Here is a 19,766-nt window from a genome sequence, read left to right as displayed (position 1 = left end):
GGCTGTGAAGCACTAGAGTTCTAGTTCGTGATTTACATGAGGACATCTTTATTAATGCCGTGAACAATTATCTAACGTCCAGGAACAAGGACATTTAACTAAATTTTATGTATATATGATCTAGCCAATCCTTAACTTGATTTCAAAATCATTTCATTTTATCGTGAAGTGGTTTTGGAAGGAAATATTTTCAATATTTTTAAGTTTAAGTATTGTTTTGCTTTATTTGATCATTCGTTGGCCGGTATCTGTGATGTTGACTATACTGTCGGATCTCATTTTGAATAGTAAACGTGTATTTTTTTCAATTAATAATAAAAAGTTTGTAGAATATAAACACATACAAACTGAAGATAAGAAAAACAAGATGTCAGGCCAATAATCTACAGCACTTGTAATACGAACTTCCACAAAAAACTAGAGTGATATTAGGTGTTTCGAATCGACGGGTAAATATATCCTCCTCCACCAGTGGCTCCAGTCCTATTGCAAGTGGGTATATTGGTAACATTTTAGCAACAATAATGCAGCTTCCGGACACAAATCACAAGGAGGTCCCGTCAAAAATACTTTTTTTTTTGCGGAAGTGTTTGTTAATTATCAAATCAAGATAATGAAAATTACCACAAAAGATAGGATAATACCAACTGTATTTTAAAAAAATCCAGGATTTATTCACGATCGTGATATAACATAAAATAAATTATGCAATTAAATTAACATTGTACCAAAAGTTTTCTTGAAAAACTGACATTTGTTATGTGGTGTAAAAGTGTTTCTGAATTATAAGTTAATTTGAAATTGTCTGGGTTTAGACCTGCATTATTTACAATCTGTCTGATATTGTTGTCTTTTGCGTCTGATATTAAAACTCATACATTGAAGGCAATCTTTTCTTTGAATAGCTATTTACACGTTAGGCAACAAAATAATTAACGTCTACGATGCCACGGAAAGGACAGAACGAAGAACAAAAGAAATAAACAAACATATATCGTGGTATTATTGATGATTTTTAATATATTACGTGTATGGATGTTTCAAGAAATAGAGTAGTAGAAGATCGGTTGGTTATCCAGTTTGAAGGCACTTAAAAGCAATTGAATTGGAAAAAATCGACAGTCATCACAAAAAAAAAAATTAAGAAGCACATATCTATATGAATATCAATTTTATAATTTTTCAAATATTCAGTTCTTAGAATATTAAAGTTATTGCAGTTGTGAAGACATAAATAAATCATGCCTAGCATTTTGAACCATCTAAATCTAAATTCTTTCAAACAAATTTTGCCTTAAATCGTCCCACTCAAGACTGAAAATACGGCATATTTCAACTTTTCTAAAATAGACAAGTTCTTTTCATTGACGAGCAAAGGACTTTTCATCTTTGCTGTTGACAGTTATTCATTTTTTAGATATTGGAGGCGACTCTATTTAGAAAAAAAAACAGTTTCATTACCATTGCTCGTTTATATATATTTCAGCTGTTGTTATTTTCATTACATCGTTCTCAAATTCATTCGATTCAACCGATTCATTATCCTGAATACATGGTAACTCGTGAACCACCGTCAAGTACATTTGATCCGTAGGAGTTTTCTCGTAATTATAATAAGCACTGGTTTGTAGTAAGTTTTTGTCCGGTCGAGTTGAGCATTGCTTGTTAAACTGAGGTTTCTTGCTTATTTTGGAAGCACTCGCACGTTGTGATTGATCATTAAGAGAGGTATGGTAACGTTCATCACGCCCATATGATGACTGTTTGCTATCATAATTATTCCCATTAGTGTTCACGTCTTGTTGGCTATGAAATTCCTTGTCGACTGTTATGTGAAGTTTATTTGATAGTGGTTGTTCTGTATAGAGCTTAGTACTATGTTTATTAAACTTAGAGTGCACATTTCTTTGAACCATTCTTTGCTCGTTGCACGACGTTTGTTGTTGTTGACTAAAAGTGACCAAAAGTTGTGAATGAGCCTTTGCGATATTACAATAGTGATCATATTTCCCCTTGATGGTGTCAATATCGGTCTCTGTAGCATAATCATAATGATAGATCTCATCTTCATTAATTGATTCATAGAGATTCGAACCATTTTGATTTTCACGTATGTCGTCCTCATCAACTAAATCATTTCGATCTTGGTTGATATAATTGCCGATCGCTTTGATATCTCCTGTCATCGATTTCCAGTTTTTCTTGATTGATATGATATTCCATGCAAATAACGTGAATATGATAAATATCCCGACGACTATCACAATAACGTGAAAGTAATCACGGAAAAATGACCCTGCAATATTCGTATAAATGTTTTGTTATTATAAGACTGTATTTAATAACCAAGGAAAATATTTGACTATAATTGCGTATCTTTCTTAAGTTTACATCCGAATGTTACAAATTGAACATAGCGTCAGTTTTAAGTATCTTTAACAACGGAATGAATTTTTTATCTGACGCTCGAACAGAGGGTTATACAGAATAACGTGCCAAATTTAATGACTGTTCATAATCATTCGTGAGGGTAATCAATGTCTCAACGGAAGCTGCGTAATAATTATTAAGACCAGTTCTCTGAACTAGCAAAAAATGGTGCCAGTGTACATCAGCAAATGAACTGAAATTTTCCAAAAATAATTGATGGACCAAAAAATTATGTTTTTTACATAATTTGTACTATGTTATGTTTAGTTGCTTTGGTCCATTTGGCAAGCAATATTTTGTTAATACATATATAAATAGTTGAACTCAAATAAAATATTATTTCGATTGTTTGTTTAAATTATTTTGAGAAAAGAAGGAATTCCATTCATTATTTAAATTGTTTTGAAACAAATGAAAGAAAGATTTAACTAAAAATGTTTATATTATGGGTGACACAGTCAAACATATAAATACTATGTTTTGTTGCCAGCTAAATGTATGACAGTATAAAATAAAAAGCAGAGGGCTTCTGACTCAATCAGTTACATGAATCTCTTCTCTAGAGATGTGTTTTTATTTCTATAAAAAATAGAATGGGATCTGCATCATGAAGTTAGAAAAATGTTTTCATTATGATACAACTCAGCCACTATTTCATCACATTTCTTATTTGAATTACCTCCATTTGCCCATTTGAGAAAACTCCTGTTATAAGTATAGTGAAGAGGAAAAAACATAAACAAAGCAGACACACATTCCGTTTGATTCTGCAGGCATATTTTATGATCTTTTATGTTTGTGATTGAATTATTTGTGGCTGTTTGAGTTGAAAATGTAATATAAAAACACTATGGATAAATGTCTTTAAACCTGGAGGATCTCACATGGCTTGTAATTTTTCTAAATCTTCAGACTTTACATGTTCCTCGGAGATTTTCTCTTTGGAAATATTCTCTACTGAGGATCAGTCTTTATTTCTTACATCATGTGACATAGCCCCAGGAACTGGATTTTTAATTTATAAATATATATGTTCTAATCATATAAATGAATTTCAAATGGTTAAAATCAAATGGTTACTCCCAAATTTGAAAATGTACATTATAGGTATTTATGATCATATACTTTTTAGAAAATATGAAGAGGGGAAGGTTATGATAATGTTAATCTCAGACCATTTCTTTCTTGTGAGTCTCAATGTATTGGACTAAGGGTTCCCATATGATATCGAGGGAGTCAGATCTTTATCAGTTCACTGAAATTGGGTTTGTTCAAGCTCAGCATTGGATTATTGTGGTCTTTAAATTTCCAATTAGAATTTCAGGGCATTTGAAATTACTTATGTGATTTATAAAAAAATCTGATAACACAATTCAAGTAGGTAAATTAGAACCCAGTATATCAATTCAGTTCAAATAATAGCATAAAATTTACAATGACAAAAACTTTCCAATAATATGTGAATTTACAGTTAATGGAAATTGAGTAAGCTTATCAGTGCACAAGCTAGAATAGTTAGCCAAACTCTGCATGTGGCACCTATGCCAGAGTGTTAGAATAATTATGTCATAAAACGTAAAAATGATATAGTATTTGTAAAATGCTTGAAAAATTATAATTTTCATTATTCTTCAGGAGAAAAAGATTCTTTGGAACCAACTAGGAACTAAAGCAGATATTATATTGCTTGAAATACCACAAACAGTGTTGATGAAAGTGGGAGAATAAATGAACATATTTAACTAGCCATTGTACATTCAGGAAATCTTTGACAGCATTTGTTAGATTTCTCAGCTTCGTATAATTGTTGGTATTTCCTTATAGTTATACATAAGTTTTTTTTTTGTACATGTCATAGATGGATAGAAAAGGAGATTTAGATGACCAAATAGCAGCTAAAACAGAAGATCAAATAATGTTACTGAAATAAGAAATGACAGACAAAACTAACAAATAACTTCATTTCAAGAAGTTGAATATGTATATGAGTTTTTTTTATAAAATAAAGAAATGGGCAAGAAAGTATATGGTGAAAATAACTATCCTACCATATTTAAAAAAAAAAGAACAAAAAACAAAAAAACAAAAACAAAAAAAACAAAACAAAAACATTACTTTGATTGTTCTTCATCATTAAATTTTAAAAATGAAATCTTCAACACAGAAAAATCACTCTCATCCCATTGCAAATTAAAGACAGCCCCTAGCTTTGGCGTGCATGTCTGCTTATCAAACATCATCTTAAATTTGATCAATTTTAAAAGTATCAGTCCCATTGATTTTCAAGGTCAAATGTCATAGGCAAAGACAAGTTACATCATGTATTATTGAGCATGCTAATTTGGATTATTTCCCTTAAAAAGAGATTATTTTTAATTAGACCTTTAAATTGCATGCCATAATGTAACAATTCTTAAAATAAGTACATTCACATTTTTAGGACATTTTTTTTGCATTGAAGTTGTCCAATTCCCTTTGTTTAACATATATTTTGTAATTGCAAGTAAAAATTATCTCCCTTTGTATAAGTAATCTTTTTTGGCATTTTTTATTAAATATTGAATGTTTTATTGTACTTAACATTTAAATTAACTATGTGCACAGGAATATTTCTATTGACCTTTGGTTGTATGGACATTATTTTTTGCTGAAAAAGGTTTATTTTTTAATCTGTTTTAATGAAAAATTTGAATTATCTCCATTTGAAATGGACACATTGTCGACGATACAACCCCAATTATGACCAAAGATTACGATATTGTGTTTTTTTTTCATATTTACAGCCATCTGTGTAAGACTTAAGGTTTTAATATTATTTTTTCTCTGTTAAAATTTGTTTTTAGTATGTATACAGGTTCAAATTTGAATTATCTCCCTTTGCAAATGTGTCCTTAAAGAAGAGAGATCCATTTATTTTTTGTTTGCATTTTCAATTTTCATAAACAATGTTTTATCCATGGATATTGCCCCTTTTGTCACCAGCCGTCTGCTTTTCCTGCAGCAGGCATGGAAAAAATCGTCAAAAATTGATATGCTTTTAAAAAGTATATATCTACAGACGTATGTTCTTCTGGAGTTGAAAATATTTTTGTTTTACTCAGCTACGACTGTAAATAAAACCATTTGATTTTGTTCAATAAATGTTGACCTTACAATAACCAGTTATTAATATCTTGTCTCTTAAGGTGGTGAAAGTCTATTTACCTTATAAAATCTTTAAAAATTCAATATTTCCAGTATAAAACATTAACTGAAATGAGACATCTTGGTAACCATGGGAACCGTGGCAAACAAAAATAGAATTCCACTTTTGTTTTGTTTTGTTATGATATGAACATGATGTAAGGACAATATCAGAAAGTTTCAGTTCTATGCCTGCCAGGATGTATATATGGAATTTTGGTGGTTACAGAGAACTGGTCTTAATACATGTGATACATGTTTGCGAACAATATAACAAAATATTGTACTCATTCTTGTTGTATTGAAAATCCGTGTTTGAGTCGCAACGATTCCTGTCCCATTAACATGGTTGTTTTAGCACAACAAGGACTCGTACAATATATCCGTGCACTCAAAACTGTAAAATAACTTTAGTTATCATTACTACTTTTTGTCTTGACGGACTAGCGAGACTAATGATTTATCTCCTAAAACTAAAATGAATAAAACCTGAAATGAATTTAATTAATTTCACATGACAACTATGTTCAATGTTCTTCAGTAATTATAACTTGAAAAAATGCGCTTATAGTTAACGCTTAAGATTGAATGTGCTACAATTTAAACATTGTCGGTACTTTTTACTTATAAAATAGATGCAACCCTCTTGGAATACCTGCTATGTTTTGAACTTAATACCGTCATTTTGCTTATTTTGAAAGTTTTTTTTTATACCTTAATTGAATAAAATGACGAAAGCGGAATCATTGCATGATTTTGTCTCTTAAGAAGGTAGAACTAGGGTAATTGACAAAACTCTTAGAAATTGGAAGGTTTGTATCCAGATTTTTACATCAATCTCATGTAAGCATCAAAGTAACTTAGATTTATTTCAATCTGTTTCAAATGAAAGCTTGATAGGCTTTGGTGAAATTAAAATGATATAAACATATCAATGATGTCAAGTCTTATGTCCCTTATCTTAGGTCTACCTCCTTAAGAAGTACAAATTTAGTTAGTTGTGAATCCGTAGTCAGAATTGCTCTTTACTGCGTTTTATGCGATGTTATTCTAAAACAATTATATACCTCTATCTTTAGTTCTAATGAAGGTAGTATTACGGAGCTGGTCCTGATCACTAGTTGTATTTATAAAGGTCGGATAAACTGGGTGTTGTTCGAAATCTGAAAAAAGATGTTACGTCAAATGATAAGACAGTACTACATGTACATGTATGTTTCGTATATGATTGAAATACTACCTAATGACTTTATGCTTGGTAATAAGTGACGAAAAAATCGAAGAGACAAATAAATGAATATCATTTCAAAACTTAAAAAAGGGGTTATGTTGCTACAAGATTGAATTCGTCACTACAGAAGTTTTATGGTCGTCATCATGAACTCGTGGATCGTTACTGTATATCCATCTGCACCATAAAAACTTATTAATTCAACGGGTCATTGTTTTCATTTCCTCGTTTGTCTCCCCGGACTTGACGTTTTATGAGAAACTCGGCGGGTGTTTCTAGAAAAGCAGAGGACGCTTACCCTACCGGTGCACCTGGTCCATGCTCCCAGTTTTTAGTGGAGTCCGAGTTGCTCATTTACCTTTGTTACTTTGTATGTTTAGTTACTTTATGTTATTTGTTGTGTATGTCTGTTGTCCATGTCTGGTCTTTGTCCCCGCGTTGCATTCTTTTATTTACCGCTATAACCTTGGTTCCCTTGATTATTCTTTCGCAATAAAGCAGTTTCATTGGGTTGGTTTATCTCATCTGGTATTAATGAACTTTTAGTACAAAAGCATGTTATTGTTAGCTGTTGAGATAGAATTACATGCAAACAGGAATAAATGTTGTTAGGTTTTTGTACCGTTCAGTTGTTGTTACCCTCACTACCTTCAACTGTGTTATTCGTATTCAGTTTGATAAATTTTAAACCCAATTATCAAAACGAGAAATGGCTAAAACACAAACAATATCAATTCAGGCAAATCATAAATTTGTAGTGACGGATGAGTGTTCGTTCATATTTTGTCGATTGATATGGGCTTCAGTATTCAAAAACAAACGACATCATAGACTACAATGGCAACCGTGTCAATTAAAATGCTTTGTTCTCAAATGTTCCTTAATCTGCATGATGTTTTATAAATCAACATTGATGAACCTAGTTGAAAACGAATACTGAGACTTCACATTAAACTAACCAACTTTGGATATTGTTGAAATCCTAAAATACCGTTTCGATGTTCCATTTGCGGACACACACTTCCACTCCACGTATCCACTAGATTCTAAAATGAAGACCATAGAATAAGATACAGTAAACTCTACACTTCGGAACCCTTTCCCGACTAAACGGTATGTTTGATTTAAGCAGTGGTTCGGTTACGGCATCGTCAAGGGTATTGACATGAACATACTTAATAGAAACTATTTAATACAACTTTCTGATTTACTCAGGAGGTTTCGACATGATTCACAGAAGATGGGTCTACAATTAAGACAATATCAATCATACAAATATGTAGCCGGATTTTCAAAAGAAGCAGATTAAATCAATAAAGTCTTCCGCTCTGACACTACAAGAAAAATTCACTGAAGTGTCTAAATTATATCATTTCAGTTTGGACATATAAAGCATCGTTGTTTTTATTTAGATAGATTTCAGTACCTAAGTTGAATATCAGTCTTTGATAGGAACAAAAATCACTTCTCATAAATCTTGTGCAAGAATCCTGATAAAGTTGTGAACGTTTGTCATTGGTTTGAATCAAACATCTTGAAGGCTGTATGCGATTTGAGGGGATGCTAAAGTTCTCATCGTTTTCTGTATTCACCTCTGAAAGATTAATATTCATTTGCATCAATATCAACTAAAAACAACTTTATGTATGATTATTTCAATGATAAGTTGCACATATTTTCTAAAATTTATATAGAAAAAGCAAATAAATTGACATTTTCAGTAATCAAGGGAAGCAAGATTCTAGAGCAAATTAAAAGAATGTAATCCATGTACAAAGACTTAACATGGAAAACGGACAATCACAAAAAAGATCATAAAGTAACTATACATACAAAGTAAAAAAGGTAAATGAGGAACTCGGACTCCACTAAAAACTGGGAGCATGGACCAGGTGCTATGGTAGGGTAAGCATCCTCTACTTTTACCATCATTTCTAATTGTAATATTGTAACGGATGTCCAAACTGCGACATTTTACGACAATCAAATAAAATAAATGAATATTATCTGTTCAATGGACATATTTGGCAGTCAACAGTGACCAAATATCAAATAATCGTACAAGATATGCTGATTGAAACATTGTTTTGCAGTTACTGATTCGTTCAACACTTTTGTCTAGTCATTTGGAGAAATGTTTGATTTTTGTAACAAAGAAACAAGTATTTGATGTTTAAACTTTCAGAAGGGCATTATCATGTAATATTACACTATAACAAGAAAACGATAGACTGAGCTCACTGTGTTGTAGATGATAAAAAGGCAGGCCTCTTCCATTAGCGCAGAATCCATCATGAAAATCTATACATGATGTTGCATCAATACACATCTCGCTCTGGGGATCTGAGTTAAATTTTTGTTTCACGGACAAATTACCAATACACTGACATAAACCTTTCTGTAAAAGAAACAACAATGCAAACTGTCAGTCTCTTTACGATTTGCGTTTGTTTTTGCAATATAGTTTAAAAGAATTCACCATTAAGTAATTTGACTATTTGTATTAAAAGAATCAAGAATTGAAGACGTTATTTCCATATCGTTTGAGTAAACACAGTTATAATTTAATTGAAATATACTGTACTAGTAAATAAACATTTCAAGGTCAGGCAAATCTGTCAAGAATGTCCATTTCCAATTCGTCTAATTACAATTTTCTATTCTTAGAGAAAACTCCCCTTGAATGAAAGTGTATTTCACAGACGGGATGGTTTTAACATATTTCAGATTTCCCATTGTGTCTGTTTTTAATCGGCTTTTACCTTTTATTACCGATTTACAATTCTGTGTGTATTCCTCTTGTTTTTTATGTTCTTATAATCTGATTGCTAATTGAAGTTGAAATAACTGTCGTTTGCACATTTTGAAGAGTAATCAAGGGAACCAAGGTTATAGCGGTAATCAAGAGAATGTAATCCAGGGACAAAGACCAGACATGGAAAACAGACATACACAACAAAGACCATAAAGTAACTAAGATCATACATACAAAGTAACAAAAGCAAATGAGCAACTCGGACTGCACTTTAAACTGGAAGCATGGACCGGGGACCGGGGGTAGGGTAAGCGTCCGATGCCTTTCTAGAAACACCCGCCGAGTTGTTCATAAAATGTCAAGTCCAGGATAGACGAAAGATGGATACAACTTAACGATCCACGAGTTAATGATGAAGACCATAAAACACATAATTTGTAACATAAGAAACATATACATAATGTAAAACGGACTGCATGTACCAACATTATGGCTGAAGTACTTACGAAGTAGGTAAAATAGCTTGCATTTGTATAAATAACACAGTGTTTAGAGCAACTGTATATATTGTCTGTCCTTATGACTTTATGTAAACTGTCATGGAAAATCTCGATGAAAATTTGTTTTACTCTAGAATTTGTAGCTGCCTCTAAGCTATAGGAGCCGTTCGTCTTAGAACATCCTGTATAATGTACATAATATGAAGTGAAATGGGTGAATATATACTCTGATACACCGAAAGTAATCCTATGATCTTGTTATTTTATTATGAGGTACTATTTATTAACGTAACGTTTCTAACACTAAAGATATTGTTTGGTAGGTGAGATACAAAAGTATTAACAAAAGACTTTTGCCCCAATTACCAACTATTTGGATGAATTTTGAAGGCAATGAAACAATTATTCTCTTATACTATAGTAAACTAGTTTTGTTTGAATGATTTGTTGTAATTGCCCATGACAGTATTTCATGCGACTCCAGAGTGTAATGAATAAAATGTTTGTCATTGATACTCGAATTATTCTCTACACTGCTTGGAATTTTTCAGACCCTTCTTTAAGTTTACGTTATCTTCCCTGTATCAATTTGATTCGATGGAGCATTCGTCACATTCTGAGACGTTGTATAATATTGATTTGTTGTGACATGCATCATTAATTTGATCTTCCATCCTACATAATAACATCTAGATGAATTGTTACAGCCCTAGATTAATCCTACGAGGAGGAATCACCCGGCCAGCGAAAGCTATATTTTTGTATAGCCTAGCTGGCCGAGTGGTCTAGGGCGCTGGACTTAGTGCAGGCGGTGTTTCCATAGATGTCACAGCGGTACGAGTTCGAGTCCCGCGGAGGGAACGACAAAAATTTGCTTCGCAAATGTAACAGTTCTAACATTGTTGGGAATTTTTCAGACCCTTCTATATAACCACGATATTCTAGAGGTTGTAGCGTTTTAATTACAAAAATGATACATAACTGACTAAAAACAAAATTCTAGCCCATGTTTCATGAATTCCCTTAAGTAATCTATTATATTTACCAATAAAAGCTGTCCAACCGAACGAATTTGTCACACTTTTGGTTGTTGGTACTCCATCCTGCAATGTCTTGTTACTAATGGAACCGGTTAATGGTCGGTTACCTGTTGTATCAGTCTTTTTTGTATCTGTTTCCGAAAAAAATATTTTTCAGACTGGTTCTTATGAGACGTTTTAACAAACGTTTCACCATGAGTTCACATGAAAAAGTAGCATCTTAGTCATATAAGAGTAGGAAATACTAATGTAACTAAGTGGCTACATTACCCTCATTTACCCACGAGTTGGCTTTTATGTACGCCTTTTATACTCCTTTAGCGCTTAGTATAAAATATTTTAATATAAAAAAGGCTGTTTTTGTATATGAGTACATCACCATACTCAAATGCATTAAATTTTAACCCATTAACTGGGCATTCTGTTTGTGATTAGTTGAAATTTTGATAAAGAGTCTTGTGTTCTCTTCTGAGTTAAAGAGTAATCAAGGAACACAGATTCTAGCGGAAATCAAAAGATCAAACATGGAAAATAGACATACACAACAATGAAGATTAAGTAATTAAAATAATACATACAAAGGAAAAAAAACAAATGAGCAACTCGAACTCCACTAAAAACTGGGAGCATGGACCAGGTGCACCAGTAGGGTAAGCGTCCTCCACTTTTCTAGAATTTCCGGGGTGGACGACAGAGGAAAAAAAACTATGACACATTGAACAAATTAGTTTTTTTCATGGTGCAGATGGAGACATCATAACAATCTACGAATTCATGATGGCGACGATAAAACTTTTGTAGTGATGACTTCAATCTTGTAGCCCTGTTCCAGAGTAGATATTAGATAAGGGCATATTCAAAGGAAACGAAAACTCAAACTTACTGAACCAAGTGAATTTACATAGAGTCATTTGATTTATTTAAAAAAATGTAAGAACCTTCATAACTAGTCCCGAAGTTCACATTGCATACTATGACTAGACAACATAGAAACTAGATACCATTTAATAATAAATACATAAATTAAAAACAAACAATGCAAATTCATAAATTTGACAATGTGTATCAAATTCAGAATAACTTTTTTTAATTAATTGTGGCAAATAGCTGATCATTCTGGAACTTTTTACACTTTCTAAAAAGATGTAAAATTTTGCTTACCCCAAGTTGAAGCCTGAGCACACAAATGCAAGATAGTAGGTAAATATAAAATCTGTTGAGGTCGCATATTTTGTAATAAACATATACTGTCTGTGAAAATATAAATATAGTAAGGAAATATTTTTTTTTCAATATGAAAGCTTCAATGTCAAAAGCTTACATTTGATAGTCATTGTGATACAAGGAAATACGATGCATTTAATAGGAAATACCAAAGTTATATTGTTCACCTAATATTATGAGGGGTATTTATACTATTCATTCCGGTTTAATTTTCAGAATGCCATTGCGAACAAAGTTGACTTTATTGACAGTAAATCAGAATACTTTTTCCTTGAAATTTATTTTGATCATTTCTGCTTAGTGTTAAATATAACGCTATATGTAAATATATATGTACAAAGATTCATTTTAAACCATATGTATGAGGCATTATTTTTATATGTATCAAGTTTAAGAGTCGCTTTAAAATTCTCTTAATTTATTTAAGAGTAATTGTGCATCGATTTATCATAATTGGCATATTTACCGGTAATTTTGAAAAAAAAAAACAAAAAAAAACAAAAAAAAAAAACAAAAAAAAAAAAAAAACAGTGAAACCTAGCAAATATACTGACGTCCATTTTAAAACAGTTTCAACTTTGAGCTTATGTAAACTGAATATCTGCCTTACCCGAACACATGGATTTCTCAACAGGGGTTCGGTGAAAACAGGTTTAACTGTATTTGTAATATAAGTTAGGCACAACATACCGCCGATCATTGCACTTTTATACTGTTCTTACGTATGTTAAGGCATTAAAAAAAGGTCGGTATTGGAAAGGGGTTAGATAGAATAGGTAAATGGTTGTCTTTTTTTAATAATTCAGCGTACAGGATTCAGATGCTGGAAATATTTTTTTTTATTTTTTCTTGGTTAATGAATTGAATATTTTAATTTTAAATCAACTGAAAGACTACTTTCACTTTGAATTCACTTCCTTGACCTCTTTCAGCGGGCCTGTCTGATACATATTCCGGTTTTACTGAACGTTTATCGTCAGCATCGCATCCAATGAATTTTTTGACTGACAGTAATTATAACATTTTTACATTAATTGAAGACTTATCCAATAACAGTGTATTGTTTTCTTCTTTTTGTTTCGGTTCGGTTTTTTTTTTTTTTTTTTTTCTTGTTTAAATTCCCTATTCCCTAATGTATTGCTTCGAAGACATTAATAATTTTTAGGGTTCAATTGCAGATATTTTCAAGGTTTATTTTAAAATAATATTGTTATTTTAATCTTGACTGTACTTAATACTATTCTTCCTATAGGAAATTATCGGCTAGGTGCTCGCAGTTAAACAATGTAATGATTTTTCATGCATCGAATATAGGTATTCGGATAATCCACTACTAGATGCATTCTGATAACTTGTCCTTGAGTTATAAGTCCACTGCTGATTGTTACAGCAATACATGTCTATAGCAAGAAAAAAATAGTCGTGAGATTTAAGTGCCAGCCTCAGTAAAAATCAGACAGTAGATAAAACGTGGTATGAACAAAAGCACCATCACAATGAAGAAAAAAAAGACAAAATTTTCGATATTATTTTTGTAAATTGAGTTTTATTTTCATTGAAAAGCACTCAAAATGATTATTTCAATGGAAGATAATGTTGCAAAAAAAATATTTGTTTTACATTCTATTGAAACATTTCTCAGTATGTCCATTGAGATCAAATAGTATTTTTTTTTATCTCAAATAGGGAAAGCGTCCTAGAGAGAACTTGTATTGTATCACTGAACACATTAACAGTATGATTGTGAAATAAGCTCGTTGTTCTCATCTTTATATTCATATTTACGTGATTTTTAAAAGATACTGTGCCTCCGATAGTTGACAAAAGATGCTGTTGGGATGTTGCCACAGATGAAAGGAAAGCGGACAATACGAAATGAAAAGTCATCGCGTTTGTCGTATAGTTCGGTCAATAGTTTTTTTAACATCGATCTCTAAGTGTAGGCCAATATATGAGGTTGACATCATGGTGTCTGTAGTATACTTTATCGCAAGTTCTTTGGGAAAGATGCAATGTATGAAATCCTAGAAACTGAGATTGGTTAACGATAATACGTCAACTATCTAAGCGGAAACTGAGATAAAAGGATCTGACTAAACAATGTTCCTTCCTTTGAATTCGATTTGTTATAAAGTCAACCTCAAAAGAGTGAGGGAAATGGTCAACGAGTAGAGAAACACAATGTGTGCCGTATTGGCCGACCTTAGTTAAAAAACGCGTCCATTGCACTGGACAAATATGTTTTCGATAAAAAAAATAACAATTTAAAACATCTTCGATATATACGTTTGAAAGATGATTTGGAATTTTTTTTTTCTTCAAGTTATGATGAATCTCTACCAAGTACTACAAATCTGTATCTAGGTGCATCGTCTTCTTTCTTAACAAAGATGTGAAATGTTTCTTTCATTTTAATTTAGAAAGAGGAATAAAAGTATAAAGAGTTCAAAAAGGTTTTAAATTCTGATAATAATCTTGAATGGAAGGTTATAGAAGATCTTTCGAATTTTCAGAGTCCACATTGAAATAATACCACTACGGAAGTAACAGGTGGCTTGGTACGACCCCTCCTTCACAGCTGTAAATATAGACGTTAAAAAATTAAAAGAGGTGTGGTATACTTTGCAGATCAAGCTATATAGCGTTGTTTGTATATATGGATTCATGTTGAGTTTAGGAATCCAGTACATAGACGGTAGATCACAATCATCGTCTTTGGTAGAGAGACCAAAAGAAGATAACACAGATTTATGGTTTTCCACCATCTCTTCTTTGGTGAGTGTAGTAGCAGTATAGGTCTTATTACTGCTAGTTTTTTCCACAAGATTGATAAATGAACTATAATACGTCTCACTGCGTCTAGATTTTTATACCACTTCGAATAGACATTTGTTATAGACTTTTGCTATATTTCCAGACGATGATGTCTCTCACTCTTTGTCTCTCTTGCTGTAGTCTGATTTTTAAATGTAGAAAAAAAAAAACAAACAAACAAAAAAAACAAAAAAAACAAAAAAAAAAAACCAAACAAACAGTACAATCACCAAAAAAGCAATACTTGAAAATATTGGACGTTGAACACTTGAGTTTATTTTGGAAAGGTAATTTGACAGGGCAGGTTTAAGATCGATAAGAAGATGTTAGTAAATAATTAGTGCTCATCGAGAGTATCGTTTGAAACATTTGTCTTCATTAAACAATCTTTCAACAAAGTTAAGGTTCCACTACCTGTATATTCAATAGCTGGCTTAGAACTGTATCTCATAGATAATTTCTTTCATATCAAGGTGCATGTATCTGAATGTATCGTCTTTTATGAAAAAAAAATCCAAGCATAAACGTATTGAACATTTTTTTATATTGTTTACGCGTTGCAATAATTAAACTCTTATAGGATGCATTAGATTAAAAAGTATATAAGAAATATATAAGAAATGGTCAAAGCCAAATGAGGGAGTAAAGGTGACGTTGCACTATAATTTGCAGAGTTTTTTTCGAAGTTGTTCTTGTGAGATATTGGTAGAGAAAACAATTTTTTGCTACACAGTGAAAACAATTTTTACCTAAGGTTCTCTAACATTTTCAAAAGCAACATCCGATCCGAAAGTATCCATTAGTGTATTTGGCTGATCAAGTATCCATGTTTTTATATAGATACTTATGAAGATAGAGTGTCCAGTATAAGGAAGAAAATTCAGTCAGAAATAACATTATAAATAATTATCTATAATTCCGTTTTTCAAAAGTGTAGTAGTGTAATGTGTTTAATTCCCTGTAATTCAATATCCACTTGCGTTATTAAACAATTAATACATTATTAACATGTTAAGATAAACAATATTATTGGTGCTTTATAAGCAGGAACAATAATATAGTCATCGTGGATGGTTAAACATCTCTCTGCAGCCTCAATATTCTAAGTTCGATGATATTCAAACTTACCATGATGACATGACCGACAAAACTATACCGGAATGGCAAATTAGGACAGGAGAAATCTGATATTTTAAGAAGTACTCCAGCTAAGAATCATGCAAAATGTGATTCATGGGTGAAAAGCCTTCATATTTTTATTTTTTATATTTTGTTTAAAATGCCATAGGATATAAAAATTATATAGAATACACTGTAGATTTAAAAAATAAGGGAGATAAGTCTGTAATTGACACTCAAATACAACAGAATCTATTGGATTCTCGATGTTGATTATCTCCTAAGAGCAGGAAGATTTGAATGAATAATTACACATTTCATAGCATATACCCATAAAACAAATTAATTACAAAAATAAAAATATGTAGCCTTTTTGGAGGTGTATCACATTTGTCAGATTTTGCATGATTCTAACAAAGACAGCTGCTTAACTTGTATTTGCCAAAAAAGGAGGATTTTTTTTTCCTTTTCCTAGCGGAATTTTTTTTTTACGTTTTTCGTCTAGTGAAACTAGGATATATATGATATTCATTTTTGACAAAAAATATCCTATAAACACGACATATTATGGGAACTAGAATTAACATGTATTTCTATCACAGTTCCAGTGTAGATTTACATATTGTGTTTAAGGAATTAATCATCTCTAGTTTATCTTTTAACATTAGATATAAATGTTAATGTTGTTTTTCATGTTGGTGATAAATTATAAATTAATGGGCGTATAAACGTGAGACATATGCACTTTGGCCTACAAATACAGATTCACTATGATGCTAAAGGTTTTTTTTAATAAACACAGCGCGTTATATACTTTAAATACCAGGTATAGTACAATCAATTAATTGTGGTTTGCACACTTTTACATTTACAAAGTTATGTTGCTTCAAGATTGAAGTCATCACTACAGAAGTTTTATGGTCGTCATGAACTCGTGGATCGTTATGGTGTATCCATCTGCACTCAAAACACTGACTTATTCAACGGGTTATAGTTTTCCTTTTCCTCGTTTGTCTACCCCGGACTTGACTTTTTATGAACTACTCGGCGGGTGCTTCTAGAAAAGCAGGGGATGCTTACCCTACCGGTGCACTTGGTCCATGCTCCCAATTTTTAGTGGAGTCCGAGTTGCTCATTTGCTTTTGTTACTTTGTATGTATGGTTTTAGTTAATTTATGTTCTTTGTTTTGTATGTCTGTTTTCCATGTCTGGTCTTTGTCCCTGGATTACATTCTTTTGATTACCGCTATAACCTTGATTACTCTTACATACAATTAATTTATGAACAAAAATAAATTTACGAAATTAATTTTCCTTTTTTAATGTTTAATAAATCTTCATGTGTACATGTTTATGTGTGATGATAAGTAGTCTCCAAATGCTTCGTTTTCAAAATATATACGCAGTTTATAGAAGAAAAGGGTGAAAAGTCCACTTTAAAATCAACAATGTATAATGTATGTCTGCACCTTATTATACATTAAAATACTTTTCCGAAAAGGTAACATTTGTACCATCTAAATCAAATTTCTTTAAAGCTTTTTTTTTCGCCTTTACCAAGTAAAAGTTCTTTGCAAGACGATAAACAACTGTAATATGGTTACAACACTAGTCATATGATCATACAGTAATGGGATCAGAGAGAATTTGCTTTTTTGTATATAGGAAGTGGTCAAATGCCGTATTTAAGAATGAACGGACTAACTAAGAAAATGTGGTCAAGAGATTAAGTTTGAAATGTTGTGTTGTGGATAAAGAATGAGCCGTCGTATAAATAGCAATAGAACGATGTGGTTTTTTTGTAGACAAAATACTTATGATTTCTTAATCATATGGTAAGTGGTAAGGTTTTGACGTTACGTATTAGCAGCACTTCGGTTTAAAAGGAAATAGCTTTTAAATTTGTATGTATTATTTTATTTACTTTATAGTCTTTGCTGCTTTCCATTTCTCGTCTTTGTACCTGGATTACATTATTTTGATTTCCACTAGAATCTTGGTTGCTTTGATTATTCTTTTATGAATAGAAACTAGTCTTTTGAAATCATACATTAGTTACTAATTAAACTGTGAGTATTACATAAGTAGGATGTTTACGTAGAATGCAACGTCAAATAAACAATAAGATAAGAGAAACGATCGTTCATGTCAGCGTGAAATGTTTCGAGATATTTAGATAACTGTTTTTAAAACAATATACATGATACGGGCGTGTTTCCGGGTCATTTTATTGAGTGTAGAAATACCCAGCAAACATATTGATCATCGAATAAAAAGTATGACATAAGTTAATTTTTCAAAACCATTGAATCGTTTACAAAGTCTATAACCAACACGAATTATTCATAAAAAAAAAATGCACATTTGGAACAAAACCCAATTACAGGCGTTTTCCGGGCAAGTAAGGGCACACTTTTGTGCTTAACCCATTACTGTCTTCAAACCTATCGTATTTTTTTTTATAGCTTCCTGATAGTCTCCTTCCAAAGGTTCATATTTATCTGTACTTTCACCCAATCGACCAAAACATTCGGATATTTCCATATCAGTAAAAATCTGTAGACTGCTTATGGTACCTTTGTCTGTGTTGATTTCAACCCCGGTAATTTTTTCATAGGGTTCTAGGACAAATAATTTTAGTGCTCCTCCTTCACCTCCACGGTAAGTTTGCTTTCCACCATACTTGCATTCTACTTGAATTCCGTCGATATAATCTTTAGATCTCACGTGAATTTGTGATATTTCTTCAACGTACCCGGTTTCTGATTCGCCAAAGAAACTTTCTTTGTCAAATTGTTGACCAAATATCTGAGGATCCTGTGAGAACTGTGATATGTCAGCCTTTATCTTCTCATCTTCAACTTTTAAATTTGCAATTTCATGGTCACTGATTTCCTTCCCAGTATCTAAGAAATTTCTTGCATCTCTGATGTCTCTTTCCAATAACTGAATGTCAACAGCAATAGATGCAGCCGTACCTAGTAATAAAATAAAAGAAAATATATCTTTCTATGAAAATCTTTATTTTTAATTAAGCAAACAACATCCTTAACCTTTTCTTAATTATTCAAAATTCGATCAGATACCTACTGTTCATTGATATACACCTTTCTTTCAGAATACTCATAAAGGCGGGGCCTAATATTAAACGAGGTTTAGGTCGGTGGTTTCATGTTAACAAGGTGATGTGGCTTGGATAGTTGTACCGGAAGCTATTTAAAAAAAAATATGAAGAAATCTGAATTAGCACCAGCAACTCATAAAGAAAGGTGTATACTTACTTAAATGGAAAGACTATTTATATGTTTGCAATTGGTTTCAACATATTTGGTAATTTTGTTCAAACATTAAAACATTAAGAACCTAACAACTGTGTCAGTGCAAGACACGTATGGGTAAAATTAAATCGTTCTCTAACGAGGCTTCGCCCATGTTTAGAATAATTATATCTTACCCAGGAGAGTATAAGA

The 19,766-nt window shown here is 31.8% G+C and overlaps 1 protein-coding gene across 1 annotated transcript; it reads right to left on the bottom strand.

Moving 5' to 3' along the window:
- Window positions 1-955: 955 nt before the first annotated feature.
- On the bottom strand, window positions 956-12,387 carry LOC148620065 (uncharacterized). Its single transcript, XM_088580649.1, has 8 exons — window positions 12,301-12,387; window positions 11,145-11,270; window positions 10,106-10,281; window positions 9,086-9,242; window positions 8,271-8,438; window positions 7,804-7,890; window positions 6,681-6,776; window positions 956-2,296 (listed from the first exon to the last, which is right to left on the bottom strand). The coding sequence occupies exons 1-8, from the start codon at window positions 12,365-12,367 to the stop codon at window positions 1,458-1,460; spliced, it is 1,716 nt and encodes a 571-aa protein (XP_088436775.1). The 5' UTR covers window positions 12,368-12,387; the 3' UTR covers window positions 956-1,457.
- Window positions 12,388-19,766: the final 7,379 nt, after the last annotated feature.

Source organism: Perna viridis, chromosome 4 (genome assembly GCF_037379345.1).
Source record: "Perna viridis isolate PV_CMFRI_1.1 ecotype Kerala chromosome 4, ASM3737934v1, whole genome shotgun sequence".
Lineage (NCBI taxonomy): Eukaryota > Metazoa > Mollusca > Bivalvia > Mytilida > Mytilidae > Perna > Perna viridis.
This window is presented reverse-complemented; position numbering and strand designations above follow the sequence as displayed.

Excerpts from the sequence above, each read along its gene's own strand:
- LOC148620065 (XM_088580649.1), bottom strand. The coding sequence starts at position 12,367 with ATGCGACCTCAACAGATTTTATATTTACCTACTATCTTGCATTTGTGT. Across the intron at positions 10,282-11,144 it reads CGGTTGGACAGCTTTTATTG|GATGTTCTAAGACGAACGGC; the intron begins GTAAATATAATA and ends TACATTATACAG. Across the intron at positions 6,777-7,803 it reads TTCAACAATATCCAAAGTTG|ATTTCGAACAACACCCAGTT; the intron begins GTTAGTTTAATG and ends ATCTTTTTTCAG.